Source organism: Chanos chanos, chromosome 6, assembly GCF_902362185.1.
Source record: "Chanos chanos chromosome 6, fChaCha1.1, whole genome shotgun sequence".
Lineage (NCBI taxonomy): Eukaryota > Metazoa > Chordata > Actinopteri > Gonorynchiformes > Chanidae > Chanos > Chanos chanos.
Window position 1 is genome coordinate 23,329,301 of NC_044500.1, and position 23,261 is coordinate 23,352,561.

The 23,261-nt window shown below is 41.0% G+C and overlaps 1 protein-coding gene across 1 annotated transcript; it reads right to left on the reverse strand.

The window, feature by feature from the left end:
• Positions 1 to 1,373: 1,373 nt before the first annotated feature.
• igsf8 (immunoglobulin superfamily, member 8) lies at positions 1,374 to 21,856 on the reverse strand. Its single transcript, XM_030778175.1, has 6 exons — positions 21,853 to 21,856; positions 21,369 to 21,749; positions 3,139 to 3,597; positions 2,518 to 2,955; positions 1,684 to 2,106; positions 1,374 to 1,501 (listed from the first exon to the last, which is right to left on the reverse strand). Exons 1-6 carry the CDS (start codon positions 21,854 to 21,856, stop codon positions 1,374 to 1,376), a joined length of 1,833 nt encoding a protein of 610 aa, XP_030634035.1.
• Between the last annotated feature and the right edge of the window lie 1,405 nt (positions 21,857 to 23,261).

Below are 23,261 nucleotides of genomic sequence, written 5' to 3' on the forward strand. Positions count from 1 at the left end.
AGTCCTCAAGTGTCCTTTGCTCTGCCCATATTTGTGTGACTCAGGTGGCGATGCAAACGAGCAGAACATCGTTTCGGTACCATACAAACCCTGATAAACCCTTTTCTCAGTACAGCTGAAAACCACACATTTGTCACCAAGCTTTTTTTGATTGTTTTCACTCTTCCCATAATGTGAAATGGCTAATTGGGTATTTGAATTTAAAACCAATGACGCTCACACTGTAGTGTGCATTTCACTAATGACTAATATATGTGAATGATCTTTTCACATAAACAACATACAAACGAGGAGACCCCGCAACAATAAAGAGAATAAAGTAAAACACAATTGCTTGACCAAGCCACCATGGGTTCGTTACATTTTGATTTTAATCATCTTTCAGATGTGTGCAGAACTTTCCAAAGCTCTACTCCAAATTTATGTTAACTCATCTCTAAGCGAATAGAAGCTATACTGATCTCCACAAGGCAGAAGGTGAAACACAACACTGTTCTACAAAATTACAACTAATTTGTATTTTTACATAATTAATTTAATTTAAAAAAGTGAATATGACACATACAAACTTTAAGCACCGGGTAAATTAACAATGGGTAACATCTTTGACCAATCTAACAGTTCCCTGACATTTCCCGTGGCTACTTAGGTGTCTTCTGCTTCTGGAAATGTCCCTGTCCAATTCATCTGGCTGAAAAAGGACCAGGCTTAACGTTTTCAGTCCAGCACAGTTACTTGTTAATTATGTGTTAAAGTACTTTAAACAAAATGTATACTTTTCCAATTAGTCTGAATCTGTAAAAAATGGATATATGTATTTATGCATGAAAATATGCAGAGAGAGATGTTGTGTTTGACATTGTACAAGTAGAGGTCCAGTCAGCTTCTTTTCACCAAGAGATTCATTTAACCATACCACCTGCCTGGGACTGCACAAAGCTGTTAACATGTGTAGAGATCTTGACTGGTACCAGTAAAGTACCTCACTCCCAAATCAGGGGCAGAACAGACAAAGAGCTCCTACACATTCCTTAGCAATACCCTGAGACAAGCGTCAATATTCACAGTGTAGAATTTTGGCCAGTGTCCTTCCACTGTGTTTAATATTTATAATAAGACACAAATTGGAGATGAATGGATGGAGACGGGGCAAACACACCATTCACCAACAACATCCATTTGAGCTTGGACAAACTCATAATCACTGAGCTGGGATGGCTGTCTATCAGTCCTCATTTCACAGCCAATATCTTGTATAAAGAAACTTTAGTGGAGATGCACCCTTTGAGTAAACACTCAGTTCATGTTCATTAAGTAGATTTCTTTTTCTTTTTAATCTTTTCTGCCATGCATCAAGTTCTTCCTCAGGCTTCCTACTTCTGTGAGCGCTGTCTGGCCAATCGATTCATAAAGCAGCATGTTACCGTAGCAATAATGATGACTCCTATAAAGAGGGCAGAGGACACACCAACCACCAGGGGAATAAGAAGGAGGTCTGCCGCTGGGGTGAGAGAGAGAGATGAAATAATAAAGAGTATAATGAGAACATACTGAACAAATCAAATTTTTGAAATTTCTTGGTGTGCAGCACCAAGCTTCACAGTGAGTGGTGTGGCATTATCCCATAACACATACATTAAATTATTGTGTAATGTCATAACACATGGCATTATTGCGGCTTACCTTGAGCATAAAGGTAAACTCGGACAGTGTTGGACTTGGCTCTTGTCCCGGTGTTGTACCAGTCTCCATGTGAGTCCTGCTTCCACACCTCAGCCTTACACTGGTAGTGGCCTTGATCCTCCATCTGCGCAGAGAAGACTCGTAGCCTGTAGCAGCCTGGGGCCACACAGTCCACACTGATCTCACTCCCACTGCTGTTCAGATGGGACAAACCCTGGTGGTTCAGCACAGCCACAAGATGTTCTTCCCCTTCTAGAAATTTGTCTTCTGTCCGCTCAGGTTCCATGTTCTTCCGCAGCCACTGCACTTCAACTTGCGAGGGGCCCGTGGTGGTCACAGACACGTTACAGAGCACGGTGACCGTGCTACCACGCTTCAGGAGTGGTCTCCGTGGCAACTCAATAGTTGCAGACACTCTGACCCCTTAATGGCAGAAACATGTTGTCATTATAACATGATGTTAGATGTGGACAATAGTTTTGCCTGCAATTAGCATCTACAGAGTGTGAACCGTTACATAAATTAGTCTGGATAACTGAGAGAAAATGAAACTATATAAATGGATCTCCCATTCAGTTCCAGTCTTGAGAATGGTGTTGGTTTGAATGTAGAACACATGTTGTGTATTTGCTTACAAACCCAGGAACCAACAGTGTAGCAGGTGAGATTTTAGTTAAGATCAGACAGGTAATAATAAGGGGACCTGTCCAATACCACAGATGTCACATACTTAAAAAGACATCACAGCTTTGTATGATAAGACCTCAAATCTTAAGTCTATTTTAATGAACTGACTACTGTTCATGACAATAAAGTCAAAAACATGTCTCTTACCTTTTGTCCTCAGATTAAAGGTCACTCCATCAGATCTCTGACTGATAGAGGGAGGATCCCGTGGCCCAGGGTTCTGGGTCCCTCTATAAATGCTGGCAACACATGTGTAAGTCCCTGAGTCACTGGCACGGGCTGAAAAAAGGCGTAAAGTGTACCTCCCTTCAGCTTCCTTCTCAATGGCACCCACTCTCCCACGGCTGATGTCATCGCCCCAGTTCCCCCATTGCACCACTCCATCCGGGCCAATCCTACCAACCTCCACTTCTGCCCCACCCAAGAGCCCGTCAGAGACTAGCGACCCCCTTCTTAGCCACCGTACCAGTACCGCAGAGCGATTCAGGGAGCCCACTCCAGACAGCTCACATGTCAAACTGAGCGGAGAGCCCACAGGAAGAATGACCTCTCCCTGTGGCATGGCACTGACCTGAAGAGCATCAGCTGTGTGTAGACACACACAAATAAACAGACACAAGTATGATGAATTAATGGAGTGACAAGAACAATGGTAAATAGCATCATATAGTACATAACACTTGTCACAACACAAGACATTTCCAGCAAAGAAAGAAAATGTTGTTCTAGACATCCAACCCCCTGCTTTGATTCTGGACAGGCACGTACCCAAAGGTTTGACTGTGAGGTTTCCCAGCTCCAGAGTCCTCTGAGCAATCCTCTCCCAGCTTCCATCTGGGTCCAGAATCCACTGAGATGTCTCACAGTAATAGGACCCTGAATCCACTGGGGTCAGTGCGTTCATTCTCATGACGTATAAATCCATTCCTCCATCTCCTCTTCTCTTCTCCAGAGAGATCCCTCCATCTCTATAACGTTTCTCAAACGTGCCACTGCGTCCTGGGTTCACCCTGAGTTCATGGTCAATAGCAATAATTTCCCTCACATTGTGTCCCCCTAATTCAGAACCAGACAAAGAAGTTGCCCTCACGCCAAAAGTAATGGACAGGTGGGTGTGTTGTTCTGATTGGACGGAAGCTGCACAAGTAAGCTGTAGCTCTGAGCCTTCTGCCATTGGCTGGCTACTCAATGTGTGGGTGTGGCTTATCAGAAGTGTATCTGGAATCACTGCAAGATAAGAGGAGCAGAAAAGGAAATGAGAAAAAGTATGAAAATCAGAAGGAGAGAGAGATGGAGGAGGGGGAAGAGCCTACATCAAATTTCATGTTAGCAATGACTGCAACACCAGCAGAATTAACTGTGAGGGTGAAAATAGACACGAATTTGCCGCTAATGTGACTGATCCCAGTATTGTATCAGTTTTCCTCAGGGATTGGTCTCACAACCTGCTGCTCCTCTATTACCACATTACAGCACTGCTTTCCTGCGAACAAGTACAACAAAAGTACACCACCAAGTTGTTCTGCCAGGCCTCTCAGAAATTCTGGAATTTTAGACCTAAAATAAGGTTAGTAACGCTGATGTTTGTGGTGCTGGACTGTTATATCACATTTCATAAAAACACTGTCGTTAGTCAAGACATCTCCTTAACAGCACCCCCACGTGGATAAAGAGGGAACGACACAACGTGTCTCAAAGCCCATAAATACCATGTATAGGCCAAACACTGATACCATGTATAGGCCAAACACTGATCTGTACATCATTCAGCACAATTATTTGGTTTGATGACCACACACAATCGATTTCACAGCAACAGGTAGCAAAGCTGTTTTTTCCTCATGGCTCACATTTCCAGTTCCTTACAGTTCTCCAGTGCCTGTACAAAATCAACAGGTGAAGGTTTCTTTTCCTTCTGAAAATAGCAGTCAGCAAATGAAAGTATCACCAAACAGCTTCCTACAACTGTATTTACTGTGAATACAAATGACTCATTAACACACAAACCCTGCATATTTTTGTAATTTTATTATTGAAATCTGTGCGCAGTGCCACAGGGGCTGTCCATAACATTTTTAAACATCAAACTCTGAGGCTGAGGTCAAAGGTCAGATGCATGTGAAAACTAGCCTATGTTTACACTAGAGTCATAAAACTGCCTAGTCTCATTCTGTTAGAAAACTCACCATGTGAAAGAATGCTGTGAAAACATGAACTTGCTGACCTGAAATTTCATGTGATGGATCGACTTTCATTTGCATACAAATAAATAAATAAATAGAAAGTGAAAACTGAAAATGACAGAAAATCCATGCTACAGATGTGGTGAGTACTTCAAGGCAAACCAGTTCAGCAAACGTACAAGATCCTACAAAATCCTGATGAAAATGAATGAAATAGCCCAAGTACTGGGCTACATTTTCATTACCACACACATATCTTTGATCTTAATAATGATTCATTAACTCTATTAAACTGAACTTCCGGTTCCGGTTTGTTCCTGTGCGACTCTGCAGCTGCCCTACGCGTGAACTGCCTAATTTAAATACCAACGCCTAATTTAATACCAATTAAATCTCCGACTAAGGTACGTGAAACACTCACTATGGCAAATACTCAGTTTGGTCAGTGTGTCGAGTGCAGGATGTTTAGCCATTCTTCCTCCGTCATTAATAATAGCTCTCACTGCGTGAAAAGTGGTGTATTCGGAAATATCCGGACAAAGTAAACTTCCGCTAAACCTGCTGTTTTCCGGAGGTATTCGGATGCCCGCAGAACTTTGTCATGCGGACCTGAAAACTCCCGCAAATGTCCGAATACAGCTGTTAGACGGCAGTTTTCAGGCATCCGCGTGACCACAGTCGTTAGCTGATGGCTTGGCCTTTCAAATGCTAATAACAGTCAGTGGTCTAGGTGGGACTGGGTATAGAAGCCTGCCCCCCTTCCTCACTGTAACTTTCTATCAGTTAGCCTATATGTAATATTTAGCCGATATTTTGATAACCGCACAAACTTCTTAGGTGTTGCATGGTGTATAATATAGCAGTGGTAGGCCCATGTAGCCTTTAATGTCATTGCTCTGTCGTGCAGCTAAATTACAATGGACACTTCAAATGGAGCATACAAAAACACACTGAAAACATAATTTAAAAAAAGTCTAAATGAGAGGTTCATTAATTACATATTTGATGGTTATGCAACTGTCCTTTACTTGGGGTCAAAGGTACAGGGTGACCAGATGCAAACAGACCAAATGGGGGACAAGTGGTAAGTTTGTGTGGGACAATATGGGACATGTTACTAATGCTGAGAGATGATGTAAAACTTAGATATAATGTCAGTCTAACTGTATAAGAAACACTTGTATACACTTGTATTGGTAGACATCCAACATGCATTGGCCATTACAGGCCCATCAAAGGCAACTGTACTTAAACAAAGCAGCAGGCATCATACAGCTCAAGTCTTTCAAGTTAAACCCCTGACCAAATCCAACTATAAGAATAAATAAGGCTCAAAATAAAATATTACATAAAAAAAACAATTTCAATGCAAATCTTTATATCAAGCCAAAATCTCTATTGGATGAGAAGCATGGTCAGAAGGGATAAAAGAACTTTTCCCTTTCTTTTTGACCATGACGTCGGCTGACAGCGTTTATCTTCATATCTGTAAAGTTTTACTAAGTTTGGTTTTTGTGACGTAGCAAAGAAATTCGTCGGCCCCACAGCTGCACAGTTTGATTGACAGCCGCCACAGACTCTTGATGACCGCCCTCAGCGCTCTCCTCTCAGCCATTGGGCGAAAGCAAGGCTTTTAAAAAAACTCGCCTATGTTGCATTTTCACTGCTTTTGACATAGCGCTATTAAATAGATTAGAAACTATGCTCATGTGCGGGCGGGTAAAATAATGGATCCATATATTTTTTATTTCTGACAGTTAAAAACCAAACGACCAGCGAAATGCGGGACATTATCTCAGTATGAGGGATGCGGGACAAAGGATACAGGACTTTAAAAAAAAAAAAAGTTTACAGGGCATAGGAGTTTTTGTTTGTTGATTCTCGCTTGTTTGTTCGGAATGTTTCTCCTCAGTACGAGGACGCGCCCCGTTTTCAAACACCACCTTAGAATCTAAGGTGAGTCCTGTCCAATCAGTTTTCTGTGCTGCTGCATGGCGTAGAGGGACAGTAACCAATAGCATTGTGTGCAACTGCAGCGCGGAAATTTGCTTTAGGGAAGGGGTTACCTGTAGTAAGGTAAGGAGGAAGCGAGTCACTGAAGGATTACAGAAGTTGTACTCCGTATTCTGTCGATAGTGTGCATTTGAAGATGGCTTGCAAAAGAACACTTAACTTTTCGAACGGACAGCGGAGTGGAGAGGCTACTCGTGCGCCGGGAATATCCAATTTTTCCAATGCCGAGTCCGAACGAAACAAACAACTGGTGTCCCGTTAAATGCATTTTTAAGAAGATGTCTGAACAGCAGTAAACGTTCATGGAGAATGTTATTCGGCGGTTGGACAGGAGGAGTCCCATCAAAGAGGAGTCTGCCCGAGAAAAGAAGACGAGCGGGGAATAACTCTGTTTCGGTATAAGTTTATTTCTGTAGCCTTCTGGCTTTCGTCTTTGACTGCCGCGCATTCTGATACGTTCACATTTCTTTATCTGCTTTATCCTTTAATGTGGTTGAATTTAACTCTTGTATTAATTTTGCTTCTACAGGAAGCTGTGCGGAGAATGCATAATGCTGAAAACAACACGCACAGATATGATCCACGGACAAGGTAGGACAGCGTGTTTTGTTGGTAGACTATATCGTCGCGATTGTTTCATAGCAGTGCTTGGAATTCTAAACGAACTTTTAATCAATCTTCCTTTCTTCTCCGCTTTTTTTCTCTCTCTAGCATCCTGCAAGACCGATTGAGACTATTCGAAAGAGTTACCGGGTGAATCCAGAGAACAAAGAGGGGGGCAGGATCGCCACTCGAACGAGGCAAAGGAGGAGAAGAGTAAGTCAGAACATCATTTCCCTAGTAGTTCTTAGATTTTTTCTCCATTTGCTATTTTCAGTGATCTAATTTCTGTTTTCACTGTGTTTTGCATCTGCTCAAGGCCAGAGATAGTGTTCTTTAAACTGAGGAAGAGGCTGCCATATGGAGGACCGCATCAGAAGATATCATTTCTGACGGGGACTCCGCCATCTTGCATGGAAGGGCAAGCGTGGGTCCTCCCGCCCTAGCACAGAGTCGGGGGTTGCCCCAAGAATAGAGGACCACGGAAGCTGGGTTGTTCTTGGGAATGCTCAACATTTAGAGTTTCATTTATGCTCCCAAAAGCATTTGTATTTATATACTATGATATTACAGTATATTCTGTTCATAATGTATTCTATTCTGTTATATATTGTACATGATTCTATATATATATATATATATATATATATATATATATATAAAATTGTCAATTTATATGCCTTATATTATACTGTATTTGCTTATCTTATAATAAAATTTGTGTAATTCATTTTTGTTCTGCCAGGACTACTCTATACAATCTACCTATGAAGATAAAAACAACACCACACCAATAATAGTAATATTATTAATAATAATAATAATATCTTATTATTATTATATAAACCATATTGAATTCATGTCTGGGGACCCACAATGGACCAATGGGGAAGGGTTTAGAGGAGGGGCAAGACATTGCTCCACCAATCCAAAGAAGACTTTTGACCACTTGCAGGATACCTGGTGGCCAAGGTGTGAAGTGCAAATGTTCCCTTCCAAGCACCCCCAAGGGATTATTCACCATGGCAACTAAGGGGCTCTAGGCAGACCCCAAAACCGGTACATATTCAGGAGTTTCCATGCCGCGTAACAGAGCTGCAAACTGCCGGATACAGCGATAATCTGTGGAGTATCCGGGAAATATACAGGAGTATTCCAGGCCGAATACAACCTCTTTTCACGCAGTGTCTGTTTGTGCTAAATGTACATTAGTTAGCTCCCTGACAGAGAAGATTGTAGCATTAGAGGGCGCATCCAAATGCTAGAGAGGCTTAGTGAGAGTGAGAATAGCCTAGTTCCTATAAAAGAAAATCTGGATGGCTCAGAAGAGTTAGCAGCTCCCCGACTCCGGTACTAGAGCCCTCAACAGCGGGGCGATGGGTGACGACTCGGCGGCATAAGTGCAAGCCAAAGCTAACGCTAAGGCTAGCCCACGAGAGGACACACCACTCCCACTTCACGTGTCAAACAGGTTTGCCCTCTCAGTGAACACCCGCTGAGAAACCCTGACAGAGCTCTGGTTATAGGAGACTTCCATTCTAAGGCACGTGAATTTAGCTAGACCTTTAGGGGCACAGCAGCCTTAGTATGCTGTATACCGGGAGCCAGGGCGCCGGACATAGCAAGTAATCTAGTGTTAAGTAAGCATAGGTTTTCAAAGATAGTTTTCATGTAGGAGCTAACGATATATGCCTTCGTCAATCAGAGATTACTAAAAGTAATATCGTTAGAGGTATGTAAATTAGCGAAGCAATGTCCCGATGCAGTAATATGCTCTGGTCCCATCCCAATCCAGCGAGGCGATGTAGCTTACAGCAGGTTATGGTCGCTGAACTGCTGGATGTCCAGGTGGTGTTCTGACAAACAATGTGGGCTTTATAGACAATTGGAATAGTTTTGAGGGCAAGGCTGGCCTCTTAGGGCGGACGGTGTCCATCCCACTTGGAAAGGTGCTGCCCTCATTTCTTGTAACATAGCGCATAGTCTCAGAACAGTTTAGTCTGTGACAATCCAGAGCCAAGGCTAGGGAGCAGGCAAGCAGGCTAAACCGACCGTCTGCTAGCTGCACAGAGTCTGTCACCCAGGTTAAACTATATTGAGACTGTGTCTGTTCCCCAACCTATACGAAAATGTAGAAAACACTCAGAGAATTTGTTCTAGTAACCTAATTAACATAGATTTGAATCATATGAATGTACCGCCAGCACCTTCGATCTAAGCTAGGACTAGTCAAATTATTAGATCTCTTACACCTAAGCGCTTATTGTCAATGAAATTATTACTGATCAGGAATTTAATGTACTGTGTTTTACAGAAACATGGATCAAACCAAATGAGTACGGTCGCATTAAATGAAGCTAGTCATCCCGGATACAGTATAACACACCCGCCTCATCTAACTAGCAGAGGAGGAGGCGTTGCAGTTATTTATAATGATAACCTAGGCATCATACAAAAAACCTCTTACATAAATTCAATGCGTTTGAAGTTCTTTATACAAACATACATATGTAGCCACAAAAATAAGTCTACCCAGTCTATCACACTAATTATTATCTATAGACCCCCTGGGCCGTACTCTGAATTCCTCTGTGAATTTGCAGATTTTATCTCAAACCTTGTTATTTCTTTAGACAAAGCTCTAATTGTCGGAGACTTTAACATTCATTTTGATAACCCACAAGACCCTCTGAGAACAGCGTTCGTGTCCATTCTAGATTCAGTAGGGATTAATCAGACGGTCATAGGGCCCACTCATAATGGTGGCCACAGCCTCGATCTTATACTAACACTTGGATTAAATGTAGGAAGTATAGTCACATTTCCACAATCTGAGGCTATCTCAGATCATATCTTATCTCATTCAAAATGTTTCTTAGTAATAATATATGCACCGCGCCACGCTATCATAATAAACGTACGTTTACGCCAGCTACTACGCAGAACTTTATCAATAATCTCCCAGAGTTATCAACTTTGATTGGAACACTGTCACACCCCACAGAACTTGATCAGGCAACTGAATCTTTAGAGTCAACATTCCGCAACACCTTAGATAATGTGGCCCCACTTAAAAGGAAAATAATCAGAGAGAAAATCTAGCTCCCTGGTATGATGAGCACACACCCGCCTTAAAACTTACCACTCAAAAATTAGAACGTAAATGGTGGCAAACTAAATTGGTACTATTCCAGTTAGCATGGAAGGAGAGCCTCCTGAGCTATAGAAAAGCTCTTAGTGCTGCTAGATCAATGTATCTTTCCACCCTAATAGAAGACAACAAAAATAATCCTAGATTTTTATTTAATGTCGTATCAAAACTAACTGGGAATTAAGAGCACCTCGGAACAGGCACACCATCAATATTCAGTGGCGACGCATTCATGAATTTTTTCAACAGCAAAATTGAAAATATCAGGCAAACAATCCAGGCTCTAAATTCTAAACCAGATAATTTGATAACTAAAACTGTAGATAACAATATCACTATATCAGATCAGCTATTCGAATGTTTTACTCCCCTTCAGGCGACCGAATTAACCTCACTAATTTCTTCATCAAAATCACCAACCTGTGTGCTAGATCCCTTACCTACACGTTTCCTTAAGCAGATAGTACCAGTAGTCATCGAACCGCTTCTAAAAATAATCAATTCCTCCCTTAGCACTGGCTATGTACCTAATCTTTTTACACTAGCAGTTATCAAACCCCTAATTAAAAACCTGACCTTGACCAACTACAGGCCAATATCTAACCTCCCCCTTTATCTCCAAGATCCTAGAAAGGGCTGTAGCACAGCAGTTATGCTCATACCTACATAAGAATAACATCCATGAAATGTATCAGTCAGGATTTAGGCCTCATCACAGCACAGAGACAGCACTGGTTAAAGTTGCAAATGACCTATTACTGGCCTCTGATCAGGGTTGTGTCTCCTTGCTTGTGCTGCTTGACCTCAGTGCAGCCTTTGACACCATTGATCATTCCATTCTCCTTGATAGACTAGAAAATGTTGTTGGAGTTAGGGAACGGCCCTCTTATGGCTTAGGTCCTACTTGACTGATCGTTATCAGTTTGTTGATGTAAATGGTGAGTCCTCTGCACATACTGAGGTAAAGTTTGGAGTCCCGCAAGGTTCTGTTTTAGGCCCACTGCTTTTCTCTTTATATATGCTACCTCTAGGTAATATTATTCGTAAACACGGTATTAGCTTCCACTGCTATGCTGATGACACACAGTTGTATGTCTCAGCGAAGCCAGACGAGAGACACCAGCTTAACAAAATTGAGGAATGTCTAAAGGATATTAGGCACTGGATGCTTACGAACTTCCTCTCACTCAACTCTGAAAAAACAGAAGTACTTGTACTAGGATCACGTGCAGCTAGGAGTAAGCTTTCCGATCACATAGTTACTCTGGATGGCCTTTCTCTTTCATCAGGTGCGGCAGTAAAAGACCTTGGTGTAATTATTGACCCCAGTCTTTCATTTGAAGCTCATTTAGATAATATTACCAGGATAGCCTTCTTTCATCTTAGAAATATAAACAGGATAAGAAATGCATTGTCATTTCAAGATGCTGAAAAAATTGGTTCATGCTTTACATGGTGTAGGTGTATAAATAAGTTAGTTCAGAATGCAGCAGAGTTCTTACTAGAACCAAAAGATATGATCACATCACACCCCTATCTTATCCACACTGCACTGGCTCCCAGTCAAATCTCGTATTGATTATAAAATCTTACTATTAACCTATAGAGCATTAAATGGTCTTGCACCACAGTACCTGCGCGAACTCCTGGTCTTTTATGATCCACCACGCCTACTTAGATCAAAAGGTGCAGGCCATTTGTTGGTACCTCGAGTTATGATGGCTACAGCAGGGGGCAGAGCCTTCTCTTACAGAGCCCCACAGTTATGGAACAGCCTCCCAATTAATGTTCGAGACTCAGACACAGTCTCTATGTTTAAGTCAAGGCTGAAAACTTATCTGCTTAGCCAAGCCTTTTGCCGCCATCATGTCCGTATTACCTTCTAGCTCTCCCTTTTAACTATGCTGTACTAGCTAGTCTTGCTGGAGTCTCTGCCTGCACTCGGCACACGATGTATATTTTCCCTTAACCATGTGGAAATGAACATCTAACAATGTGTCTGTCTCTCTCTCTCTCTCTCTTTCTTTCTCTCTCTCTCTCTCTCTGTCGAGCCACACATACTACTCCTGAGACACCAGTAATCCTGACTCCTCCCGCCCTGTGGACCAATCCATCCTGGTGTTATCATCCTTCATCCCCCTGTCAGCCTCCTGTCTGCATCGCCATCCCCTTTGTTCATGCCCCAATTTACTATCAATTGTAACTGCCCACATGGTCGGCACCTATTGCACACCTGTCTGGCCAAGGAGGGGTCTCCTCTCTCTGTGGTCCTTCTCAAGATTTCTCCCGTTTTCCCATTTCCCTTTTGGGTTTTTGGGGAGCTCTTTCTTGCCCGCCATGAGGATTAAGTCGGGTGCCGTCATGTTTTGATTTGACTGTTGTGGCCTGTAAAGCCCTTTGAGACTGTAAACAGTGATATTGGGCTCTAAATAAACTTGAACTTGAACTTGAACTTGAACTTCATACTTCATAACTAGCAATGGCAGAAACATTAGTAATCAATAATGGTGTAGAGAAACAAAACTACACACTATTAAAGTATGACATATTTGCAGTCAGATTACTGCTTCTTTACCCCATTATACTTTACCAGCATAAGAGTCGTCCTTGGAAATACAGTGTACATGGAGACACAGTTCCCATGTTAGAAATGTAACTACACGGCGCTGTGAGGCGCCTCGAAGCAGACCACAACAACTGTGATTGGTCCGCTTGGTAGGATCACCCTTCTTCTGCTCAACTGGTTCAATGGTCGTACACTCCACCTGTTCCGATGCCTTCTCTCTTTTCTGTGTTGCAGTAATTTCAGTAAAAGAAACTGTTGTTCAACATTTATTAGCTCCAACTCCAAAATGATCCACTCAGTTTCAGTCACGATTGAAAATTTTTGGCAAAATGGGGAACTGAACGCTCGTTATTTTGAGAGCTCCGTTCGTTTGTCCCACAAAGTTTAGAAACTAGACATTCTCTTGAACGCAAACTTGTTTAACAGATATTGCTGTGCAAGGACGGAATTGCACGGAATTTGTAATGCACAAGGAAGTCAACACAGTTGCATAGAAATCCTGCCGCAAACTAGCGTTTTGAAGATTTCATTACAGAGCATTGCAGACACACCAACGCAGAAGTATAAATGCTCACAACGGCGTAGGCTACTTGCGTAGACTTTCCTGACTTGTATTCTGATTGATACTCTGGGTGATCTTCTGAGTCTTTATTCGTTTTAATGAATAAATCATCTCTGTGTGAGGATGAATTAATCATTCTAATTCCTATGTAAGGACAAATAAATCATTCTAATTCCTGTGTGAGGATGAAGAAATCATTCTAATTCCTATGTGAGGATGCACTGCTGTGCATGGGGTTTTAAACACACACAGAGGACTCCCAAAGAAAAAAGATTTTCTCGCAAACAGAAAAAAATCAGTTCTTATTCATGTATTATCTGTGGTTTCGTCAGTCTTGATCAACTTGGCAATTCTATGTGCTGAAATGAACATGAGACCTGCCTCACTCTTTCCATCCCCCATGAGGTTTGCACACTGTGGGACAGGCGTAGAGCTGTGCACTGGATGCTTTTTTTAATCCTGCACCTGCCTTGTCCTGCAAAGACCGTGACCACACCAACCTAATCCCTCAAAGACTCTAACAATGCCAGAGAGCTATGCTGAGACTAAGACTGCTCCTCCAAATACTGCCACCATGACTACCTGTGATGCATGGAGCTGACACATATACAAACACATACAGCTCAGAATGTCTGGCTATGCACATGAGATGTGAGTACCTGAAACGACAAAAAATATAAACAAAAGCAAATATCCAATGAACTCACAATTAGGGGCATTTTAATCAGAGCAAACCAGAGTCAGCTAAAAAACAAAACAAAACTGGGTTTCTCTTGGTTAAGCAGTGGAACTGCTCATGAAAAACATTCTCAACAAGCTAATCAATGTATTTTCAAACTTCACATAGAAATAGCATCACCTCAGTGGGTTACTTTGTTTTCCCATCCAGAAAAATGAATGTAAGATGACTCATAAAAACCACAGCCAAAGCACCTTTTTTCAGACACAGTCCTGGCTAAAGGGATTCAGAGAATCTGGTACACGTATCCTTGAATATTACAACACATCTGCACTACGCAGGTTCAGTACCACAGCATTGTACAGCTAGGCACTTTACATGTATTCAATGTATATTTAAGCTCTGCACAGTTACAGCATGGCTCAGCTCCACACTCTGTACCACTTGACAGAGCCACAGCCCACAGGAGAGCTCTCAAAGTTCCAGCCATGGGATTGGTCATTTCTGCAGTTTATTGCTTTGGTGTAATTTTAGTAGTGCTAGGCAGTATGACCAAAAATCTATATCATGGTATTTTGTACGATTCTGACAGTTTCATGGTATATCACTGTATTTTTTTTTTTTTTTTTTTTTTGCCTGACTGGACCTTTATATAGGTTTGTAGTGGCCTATTCTAATATAAAAACATTTTAATTTCATTATGTATATAATGAACGCTTTGATTACTGAAGGAATCAGTATGCATGAAACAGTTGCAGAATGTAAGCAATTTTTATTGTGCAAACATAGTACAAACACAACTTAAAAAATATAGCTGCAAGCAGCAATGAAGGGGCCAAGCAGCTCATGGCCACCAGGTAGACAAGGAATGAGAATGACCCTAGAAGAATACACCAGCACATCACAGGGTGGACAGACGCATTGACACTCTTACAGCTTTTGGAGATTCCAAGAAAATCCATGTAGTACCCCTATGGCCTGCCACAGAAAACCAGGGAAAAATGGATAAAAATGGACAACAGAGAGGGTCCATAATTTCCCAATTAGGGTCCTTTACCATGATAATTCACAAAAATTTTGGGAGAAATATCTGCTTTTCTCTGAAGTAATTGGTATTTTACTACATTTTTAACTTTCTTTCTGGTATAGCACCAACATGTGGCCAAATTACATGAAACTAAGTGGGTACTTGGTAATCCCCCTGGCAATCAAGTGTATCAAGTTTGACATCAATCCATGCAAGCATTACTGAGATAGCCTCACTTCCACTTTTAGAGGCTTCGCCATCGAAGTTCAACGGACGACAGTGGCCATATAGGCAGGCCTAGCAAAACTTTTGGTCAGACCGCTCCCTAGATGATACATACCAAATTTGTTGATGATAGTTTCAATGGTCTACGACTAGTTCGCAAAAGTAGGTTTTTCAAAAAATTCAAAATGGCAGACAATCCATATGGCAGATTTTAAAGAAATTGATCCCTTCTCCTCATCATGACCCAGGGAATCAGGCAGCACAAAGATCACCACTCCAGGTGAAACACTTCAAAAGTTATAAGCAAAAATGTACTGTGAAATTTGACCTGTTGGTGGCACTACAGCCAATGATGGAATGACACCAAATTTGGTGCCTGGATACGTTCAACTCTGTTCTCTGAGGGTGCCAAATTTCATCATGATCCATGAAGGGATTCTATGGGCTGTATTAAAAATTACTTATTCCAAGATGGCCAACAAATAAAATGGCCGACAGCTAGAGGTCATATAGTGCGTTCCATTTGATCTCGGAAGTCGGAATTTCGGAGTTCAGACTTCAAAATCCAAGATGGCTGTACCGTGCATCAACAGTAGATGAATGCTGTAGTATTTACGGTTTATTAGCACTTCTGTTTTATTTGTGTGTCGTTAAGTTAGTTGTACACACAGTACCGTCCAACTCTGTAGATGATGTTGCAGTGTCTGTATGCGCAAAATACTGCTGGCGTAAAGCGATCACAGCAAATACTTTCCTGGAGGCGTCCATCTTGGTTTTCCGAGTTGTGATACTGGAACGCTGTGAACTCAGGTATGACGTCATTCCGAGTTCCGACTTCTGACTTCCAAGGCAAATGGAATGCAGCATTAATATTCCAGTTAGGGCTTGATACTGTGATGATGCACAAGAAGTTTTGATGAAATATCTGGTTTTGTCTTGGTATTTTAATACATTTTAATGTGTTTTTCTGGTATAACACCACCATGTGGCCAAATTTCATGAAGCTTGGTGGGTACCCAGTTGTCCCCCTCTCAATGAAGTGTACCAAGTTTGGCATCAGTCCATCAGACCATTGCTGAGATATGCTCACTTCCTGTTTTGGCGGCTTCGCCATCAAAATTCTTTGGAGGACAGCAGCCATATCCTTTGGCCTAGCAAAATTCTTTCGGTAACTTTTGATTAGACTACCTTGTAGATGAGGTGTACCAAATTTGGTGGTGATAGGATCAAATGGTCTAGGACTAGTTTGCAAAAGTAGGTTTTTAAAATGGCGGAAAGTCGAATGGGCAGAAAATGATGGCAATGTGTGCTTTTGACACGCCGTGATCCAAGGATTTAGTGGGAAAAAAGATCACAACTCTAGGATAAAGGATTCAAAAGTTATTTGCAAAGATGTACCTTGAAATTTGGCCTGTTGGTGGCGCTAGAGAGATGCATGGATTGACCCCGAATTTGGGTCCTGGATACCTTGGCCTGGCCTCTATCAATGTGCCAAATTTCACAACTTTTTACCGTACGGTTCTAGGGGCTGCCATAGACTCACATGTGACAAAGTATAATAATAATAGTTATACTTATTAACAATACTGACACACAAACTCATGAAACCGTAGATTATTCAAGCATAAAGTAAAAGCATAAAGTTAAACAGGACGTGACCCCATTAGAAATCAGCCCTGCTCTACGTTACACAACAGCAAAAGCCAGACAGCAATCACGTGACAACAAATTATGCACTGTTTCTGATACAGGGAATCGTGTTTATTCATATTCATATTACACTGGATATCATTCACATCTTTTGAGGAGTCTTTTTGGTAATTTTCTGTTGCTGATATTTGGTTGGCAACAGAGTGAGAAGACTGCACTGCTCTACAAGTTGACTGATAGGAGGTTTTCTATCGTTGATATAATGCTTAATCGGTGTCAGAATACTGAAAACCCAGTTTTAAAGAAGAAACTACACTAACTTTCTCTGATTCCATATTTAAGAAGCATTTTAAAAGTTGTTTCAGATCAGAAGAAAATGATACAAAAGGCTGCACCCTTTAAGAGAAACAAAACATCTCTCCAAAGAAAAGTAAAAAAAAAGAAAAATCAAACAAGGGAAACTGCTGTACATTAGAGATGGGGGGAAAAATCGATTCAGTTATGTATAGCGATTTTTTGTGCGGCGATTCTTGTATCATCACACTTGCTCCAAAATCGATTTTTTATTCATTTTTAATCTATTTGCTTAAATTCGAAGTGGTGAAACGTTGCTGTACCTCTACAGTCCTACAGGTGGCGTGCTCTAAACTACTCATACATTGGCAGGCAGCACAGCATCCCATGTGGTAGGAGCGAATTATTTGCTAACTTTGTGTAGAAATAATTATGCCGGATAACAAACCGGAGATACGTGCTGCTCCCCCACATTTCAAGTCAAATGTATGGAGGAACTTTGGCTTTCTTCATTTAAGTGGTAAAGGGGAGTTGGATATGAGCCATACTGTATGCAAACTGTGTCACGCTAAATTTAAGTATTGCGGTAATACGACAAACATACGGGCCCATATTACTAGACACCATCCTGAGTTAGACAAGGCAGCGGAGAAAACTAAACCTGTTGTTAGCAGCCAACAACAAACGCGGGACGCAAGTTTGAACAAAATTCCTAGCAGTTCAGATAAAGCTAAGTGCATAACAACGTCAATTGCCCATTTTATATGTAAAGATCTAAGGCCATACAGTGTTGTTGAAAATACCGGGTTTCGTAATATGGTTCACACTTTACAGCCAAGGTACGTCATACCATCAAGACACTTTTTTTCCGACACAGCAATACCTAACATCTACAACAAAGTAAAGATACAAGTTAAGGAATCACTGAGTAAGGCTCATCAAGTTGCTTTAACATGCGATGCATGGACACCAAGGGCCACTGAGTCCTATGTGACAGTAACAGCGCACTACATTACAGAGGAGTGGTGCATGTCCTCTCACGTCCTCCAAACTAGAGTCGTGTATCACAGTCACACGACTGCAAACATGGCAGAGTTGCTTAATAGTACGGTAGGGGAATGGGGAATTGCCGACAAAGAGCCGGCATTAGTAACAGACAATGCGGCTAATATGGCTGCGGCTGCACAGTTGACCGGTTTTCTTCATGTTAAGTGCTACGCTCACACACTGAACCTGGCCTCACAACGTGCACTGAAGGTGCCAGCTGTTGCACGACTACTAGGACGAGTACGACGCATAATTGGATTCTTCCACAGAAGCGCCATAGGCCTCCATGTTTTGAAGAAAAAGCAAAAGTTACTGGACCTTTCGGAGCGCAAACTGACAACAGACGTATCCACACGATGGAATAGCTCTTACGATATGGTTGAACGTTTTCTGGAGCAACAGCCAGCTGTTACCGCCGCGCTGCTTTGCCCGGAGGTAAGAAAGAGCGAGAAGGAAATAAACACCTTGACCGAGTCGGACATTTCTAACACCGAAGAGTTTGTTCAAACTCTGAAGCCAGTCAAGGTGGCAACTTGTGTTATGTTAGACGAGAGTAACCCCACACTCTCCGTTATAGCCCCTCTACATGCACAGCTGTTGCAAGCCACCGAGGAGAACCCTGGTGATGCTCTGTTTTTAAGAGACATCAAAGAAGCCATTCAGCAAGACCTAAAGAAAAGGTATGCAGGGGAGCTGGAGATGACCACACTTAACATTGCGTCAACAATTGATCCACAATTCAAAGCACTGCCGTTCCTGTCAGAGGATGATAGGCAAGAGACATACAAAAAAGTGATTGCTGAAGCTAAAGCAACAGCTGAGCAGCATTCCCAAGTAAGCTTAACTGCAAATAAATTACAAACACATAAAATGATTTATGCTTTAGATTTCTTTAGTAAGTTTTACAGTCTAACATAATTCTAATGTAGTGATTGTTTTTACACTATTTTATTACATACTGTTGCCTATTATGGCTGTATGTGTAGGTGTTTGCAGTCATGTAGCTGGAATTGAATGCTTACAATAGTTTCTATTGATGCAGTTTTCTTTACAGACATTTGCTTTATCGAATCTAGTTTGCAGTTCATAATACTTTTTTATGTTTACCTATTATTTCAATTGAATCTGGAGTTATATGGATGAATGATAACATCATAATGTACAAAATAAAACAAAATTATAGACTTTGGTATTGCTGCATTATTACATATTGAAATGTGTGAAAAATGACATTTCAAAAGCACTAAAGTTTGTTGTACTCCTGTGTATCCTTTGTTGTATCCTTCAGGACAGAGTTGTGAGTTTGGATCAAGAGGAGATTAGGGAACATGAGTCTGCTGAAGAGGAGGAGGTGTCACAGGGTCCCCCACCTGCAAACAGAAGCTGTGCCCTGGCTGATTTATTTGGTAACACTTTTGAGGATGTCAAGTCCCCCACTGACAAAGCAGAGGATGAGTTTAAAAAATACAAGGAGGCTGCTCCTTTGCCGTTGTCCGAAAACCCTTTGGACTGGTGGAAAGAACATCAGTCTGAGTACCCCTTCCTTGCTAAACTGGCCAAGCGGTACTTGTGTGTGCCAGGGACCAGTGTTGCTGCTGAACGTGTGTTCTCAACTGCAGGGGATATAATTACTGCCCAGAGGAGCAATCTTACCCCAGAGCATGTTGACCAGCTCTTGTTTTTGCATAAAAACTTAACCATACCTAAACACTAGCTTGATTTTGCCAGTGTCATGACAGCAGCAAATATTGCTTTTTGTTTACTCTTAATTTTAAGTTAAATTTTATACTGTTGAAGTAATTTTGTATAGTTCAAATGCTCTCCTTGGTTTTTGAGGGGGAAAAAATGTTCCAAGTATTACATTTAATTACTCATGTTCAGTTCATTTGCGGAGCTCTTTAATAAAGCTTTGAAGGTTTAAAGCTTTAGGAGGTATGACTCACTTCTTTTATACGACTTGGGGTTTTAAAACTTTAACAAAAAAGCAGAAAAAGTTGTAATATCGAATCGGGATATTTATAGAATCGTGATACCTGAAGAATCGCAATACAAATCGAATCGGCACCTAGGTATCGTGATAATATCGTATCGGGTGGTCCCTCGTGATTCCCATCCCTACTGTACATATTTATATTTGTATCTATTTTCTATTTATCTACCTATTTATTGATTGATTGACTTATTCCTTGAATATTTATGTAATTACTCACAGTACTGGTCTATTGCCTACATGAGGGTCCATATTGGTGGTCTGAACATTTATGTTTACTTTGACTGTTAGGCTATCCAGGATTCATACCAGAGTTTTTTTCTGACTTTATTGACATCATCCCCAATAAAAACTCATATATATATTTTAATCACTAATAAATTCCAGTTACTTCCTATTTTTTTATGTGCTGATTTTAAAAAAATGCAGGACGTTTTTAATAGATTTGAAATATTTTTGGGAAAAATGTAAAATGGCATGACATTGTTCATGTAACTTTACTAAACAAACACAACTAAATAAACAACAGGTTCATTCCATCACAAATAAGCAAAAAGCATAAACAGACCAAGGGGTGGTGCAACAAAACATCACAAAACAAACACAAGAATACAAAGACAGGCAAAACAAAACCCTTCAACAACAAACCCAGAGTATTAATATTAGAGACTGACTCACAGGTAAACAGACACTGATAGATACTGATTCTATGTAAACTTAAGTACCTGCTACTAACACAAACTTGCACCGATGTGTGTTACAGAAGAATTTTGAAGTGTGAATCATGTATAGAACCATGATATTTTTACCAGAATAAAAAGATAATAAATGAAATGCAATAAAATACACTGAAGCAGGCCACGCCTCGCATGAGTCCCGATTTGTAATGTCACATAAAATGATTTGTTGAGTACATTGTCCATACGCTAATAAAGACTATGGATTGAACCATATTTTCTGACAATTTGAGAAAATGAAGACAACATGAGAAAAAGAAGAAACTAGTCCTACCTTTAACCACCACAGAAGCACTGTATTTGCCCAGGTATCGTGAATCAGTGGTTGGAGTGTAGCACTCGTAACGTCCTCGGTCCTCAAGGCGGAGCCTTTGGATGACAAGTCTCACGTTGTTGTCCGAGTCTCTCTCGACTCGAACCTCACCAGACTTCACGCGACCCTGAAAGGGTGCATAGGGGAATCCTGGGTCCTTTGTGGACACTACTCCAATCTGCCTGTCATCAGCATTGTCCAGGTACAGGAACCATTCGAAGTTTTGGGTGCGTGGACCTTCATAATCTGATACAACACAAGGTAGTGACAGGGGGAATCCTGCTACCCTGTACAGTGGTCCATTGGGAACAGTTACGTCGCGACCCAAAGCGAAGTGGACCACTGTGGAGAAACAGGAGATTAGAGAAAGGGTGTGGACAGTACAGAGCATGTACACTAAATGCGTACACTAGACAGTGTTAGGTTTGGCCGTGTAGCCCTTTACACATCTCCTAAGTTAAATATACACACACACATAGACAGGTATACTTCCACAATATATGCAACACGTAGGGTGGTATTAGGTTAGGGGACCAGTCTTAACTAGATTAGCTCTTGTGTTTCCCTAGCCTGCGAGTGTTGATTCGTTTGGATAGCTGCTAGTTGAGTGCCTGGCATTCTTTCCCCTAACAACAGTCTCTGTACACCAGACATCATACTCACTCATTCATTCATTCATTCATTCATTCAATTCATTTACCTTCTGAGCTGCTTATCCTAATTAGGGAGACACCATACTATTCTCCTTTTGCTCCTTTTGCCCACACTTTATTTACTTATTATTGATTTGCTTCAGTCACAACAACTACACAAGATATAATCAGCAATGCTCTCCCACAGTGTAATCGCTGTAATCACTGCGGGAATAATATTAATAACTGGTGCCTGTGTATGTCATTGGACTTCAGATCATGATATTTAGGAAAATTACATTTAGTCACAAATGATATTAAGGAAAATGGTATTCAACAAGCCTTAAAGAAAATATAAGCTGAGGACAGTGCTCATCAGACCTGCAGAATGCACACAGAAGTTCCACAGTGGCAGAAAAGACATCTTGTCCTTTTGCTGATTTGTCTCCAACATTAAGTAAGAGTGCAGCTTACAAACAGCTAAACCCTCCTCACATGTTTTGTCCCAGCATCTTGCCCAGGCCATCCCATTTAAAAGCATTCATTACAGAAACATCAAAATTCAATACATAAAACCATTCATTGCACTGATATTAAAATAATTCACTAATTGCCCTAATTTTAGTTTATGAATTGCCCTAGTTTTAGTGTTTATGAATTGGTCCAAATTTAATAATGCACTGAGTTAGTGTTGAGAAAATGAGTAAACTAATGGGCAGTGTAGTGTGTAAACCTCCGTCCCCCAGAACATACATACATGACCAGCCTAACCGTATGACCCTTTAGCTCTCATGTTCTCTCAGATCTGCTTCATAAACACTACATAACATGACATATATCACAATATTGTTAAATTTATGGAGGAAATAACTCACATTTCACCCAGTCAGCAAGCATAGCTGAACAGGCTGTTGTTCAAAGTGACAGTGCCATGTTGATAAACTGGTGCAAAAATATCCACACCATCTATTTCAGCAGTTGCTAAAATAGTTTGTTTTCAGATTATTTAGACTTTTTATTTAGTGGAATAATCAACTGACACACTACCTTGTGAGCTTGTGTTTATTTCACAGAAGGTGTAATGATCTAAAACTTGAGTAGATATCATTCTTTACAACCAAAGTGAGTCAAACACTTGCTTTGGTTGTTCCATCCATATCTATTGAGAATTATGTGCTTCACATTTATATGGATAATAGATGGACTTAAATGGATTTTACCT

Bases quoted from the DNA above. Each gene is read 5' to 3' on its own strand.
- igsf8 (XM_030778175.1), bottom strand. The intron at 3,598-21,368 runs GTAGGACTAGTT...CTTATCTTGCAG, and splicing joins TGCTTCTGTGGTGGTTAAAG to TGATTCCAGATACACTTCTG. The intron at 2,956-3,138 runs GTACGTGCCTGT...GTCTACACACAG, and splicing joins CCTCACAGTCAAACCTTTGG to CTGATGCTCTTCAGGTCAGT.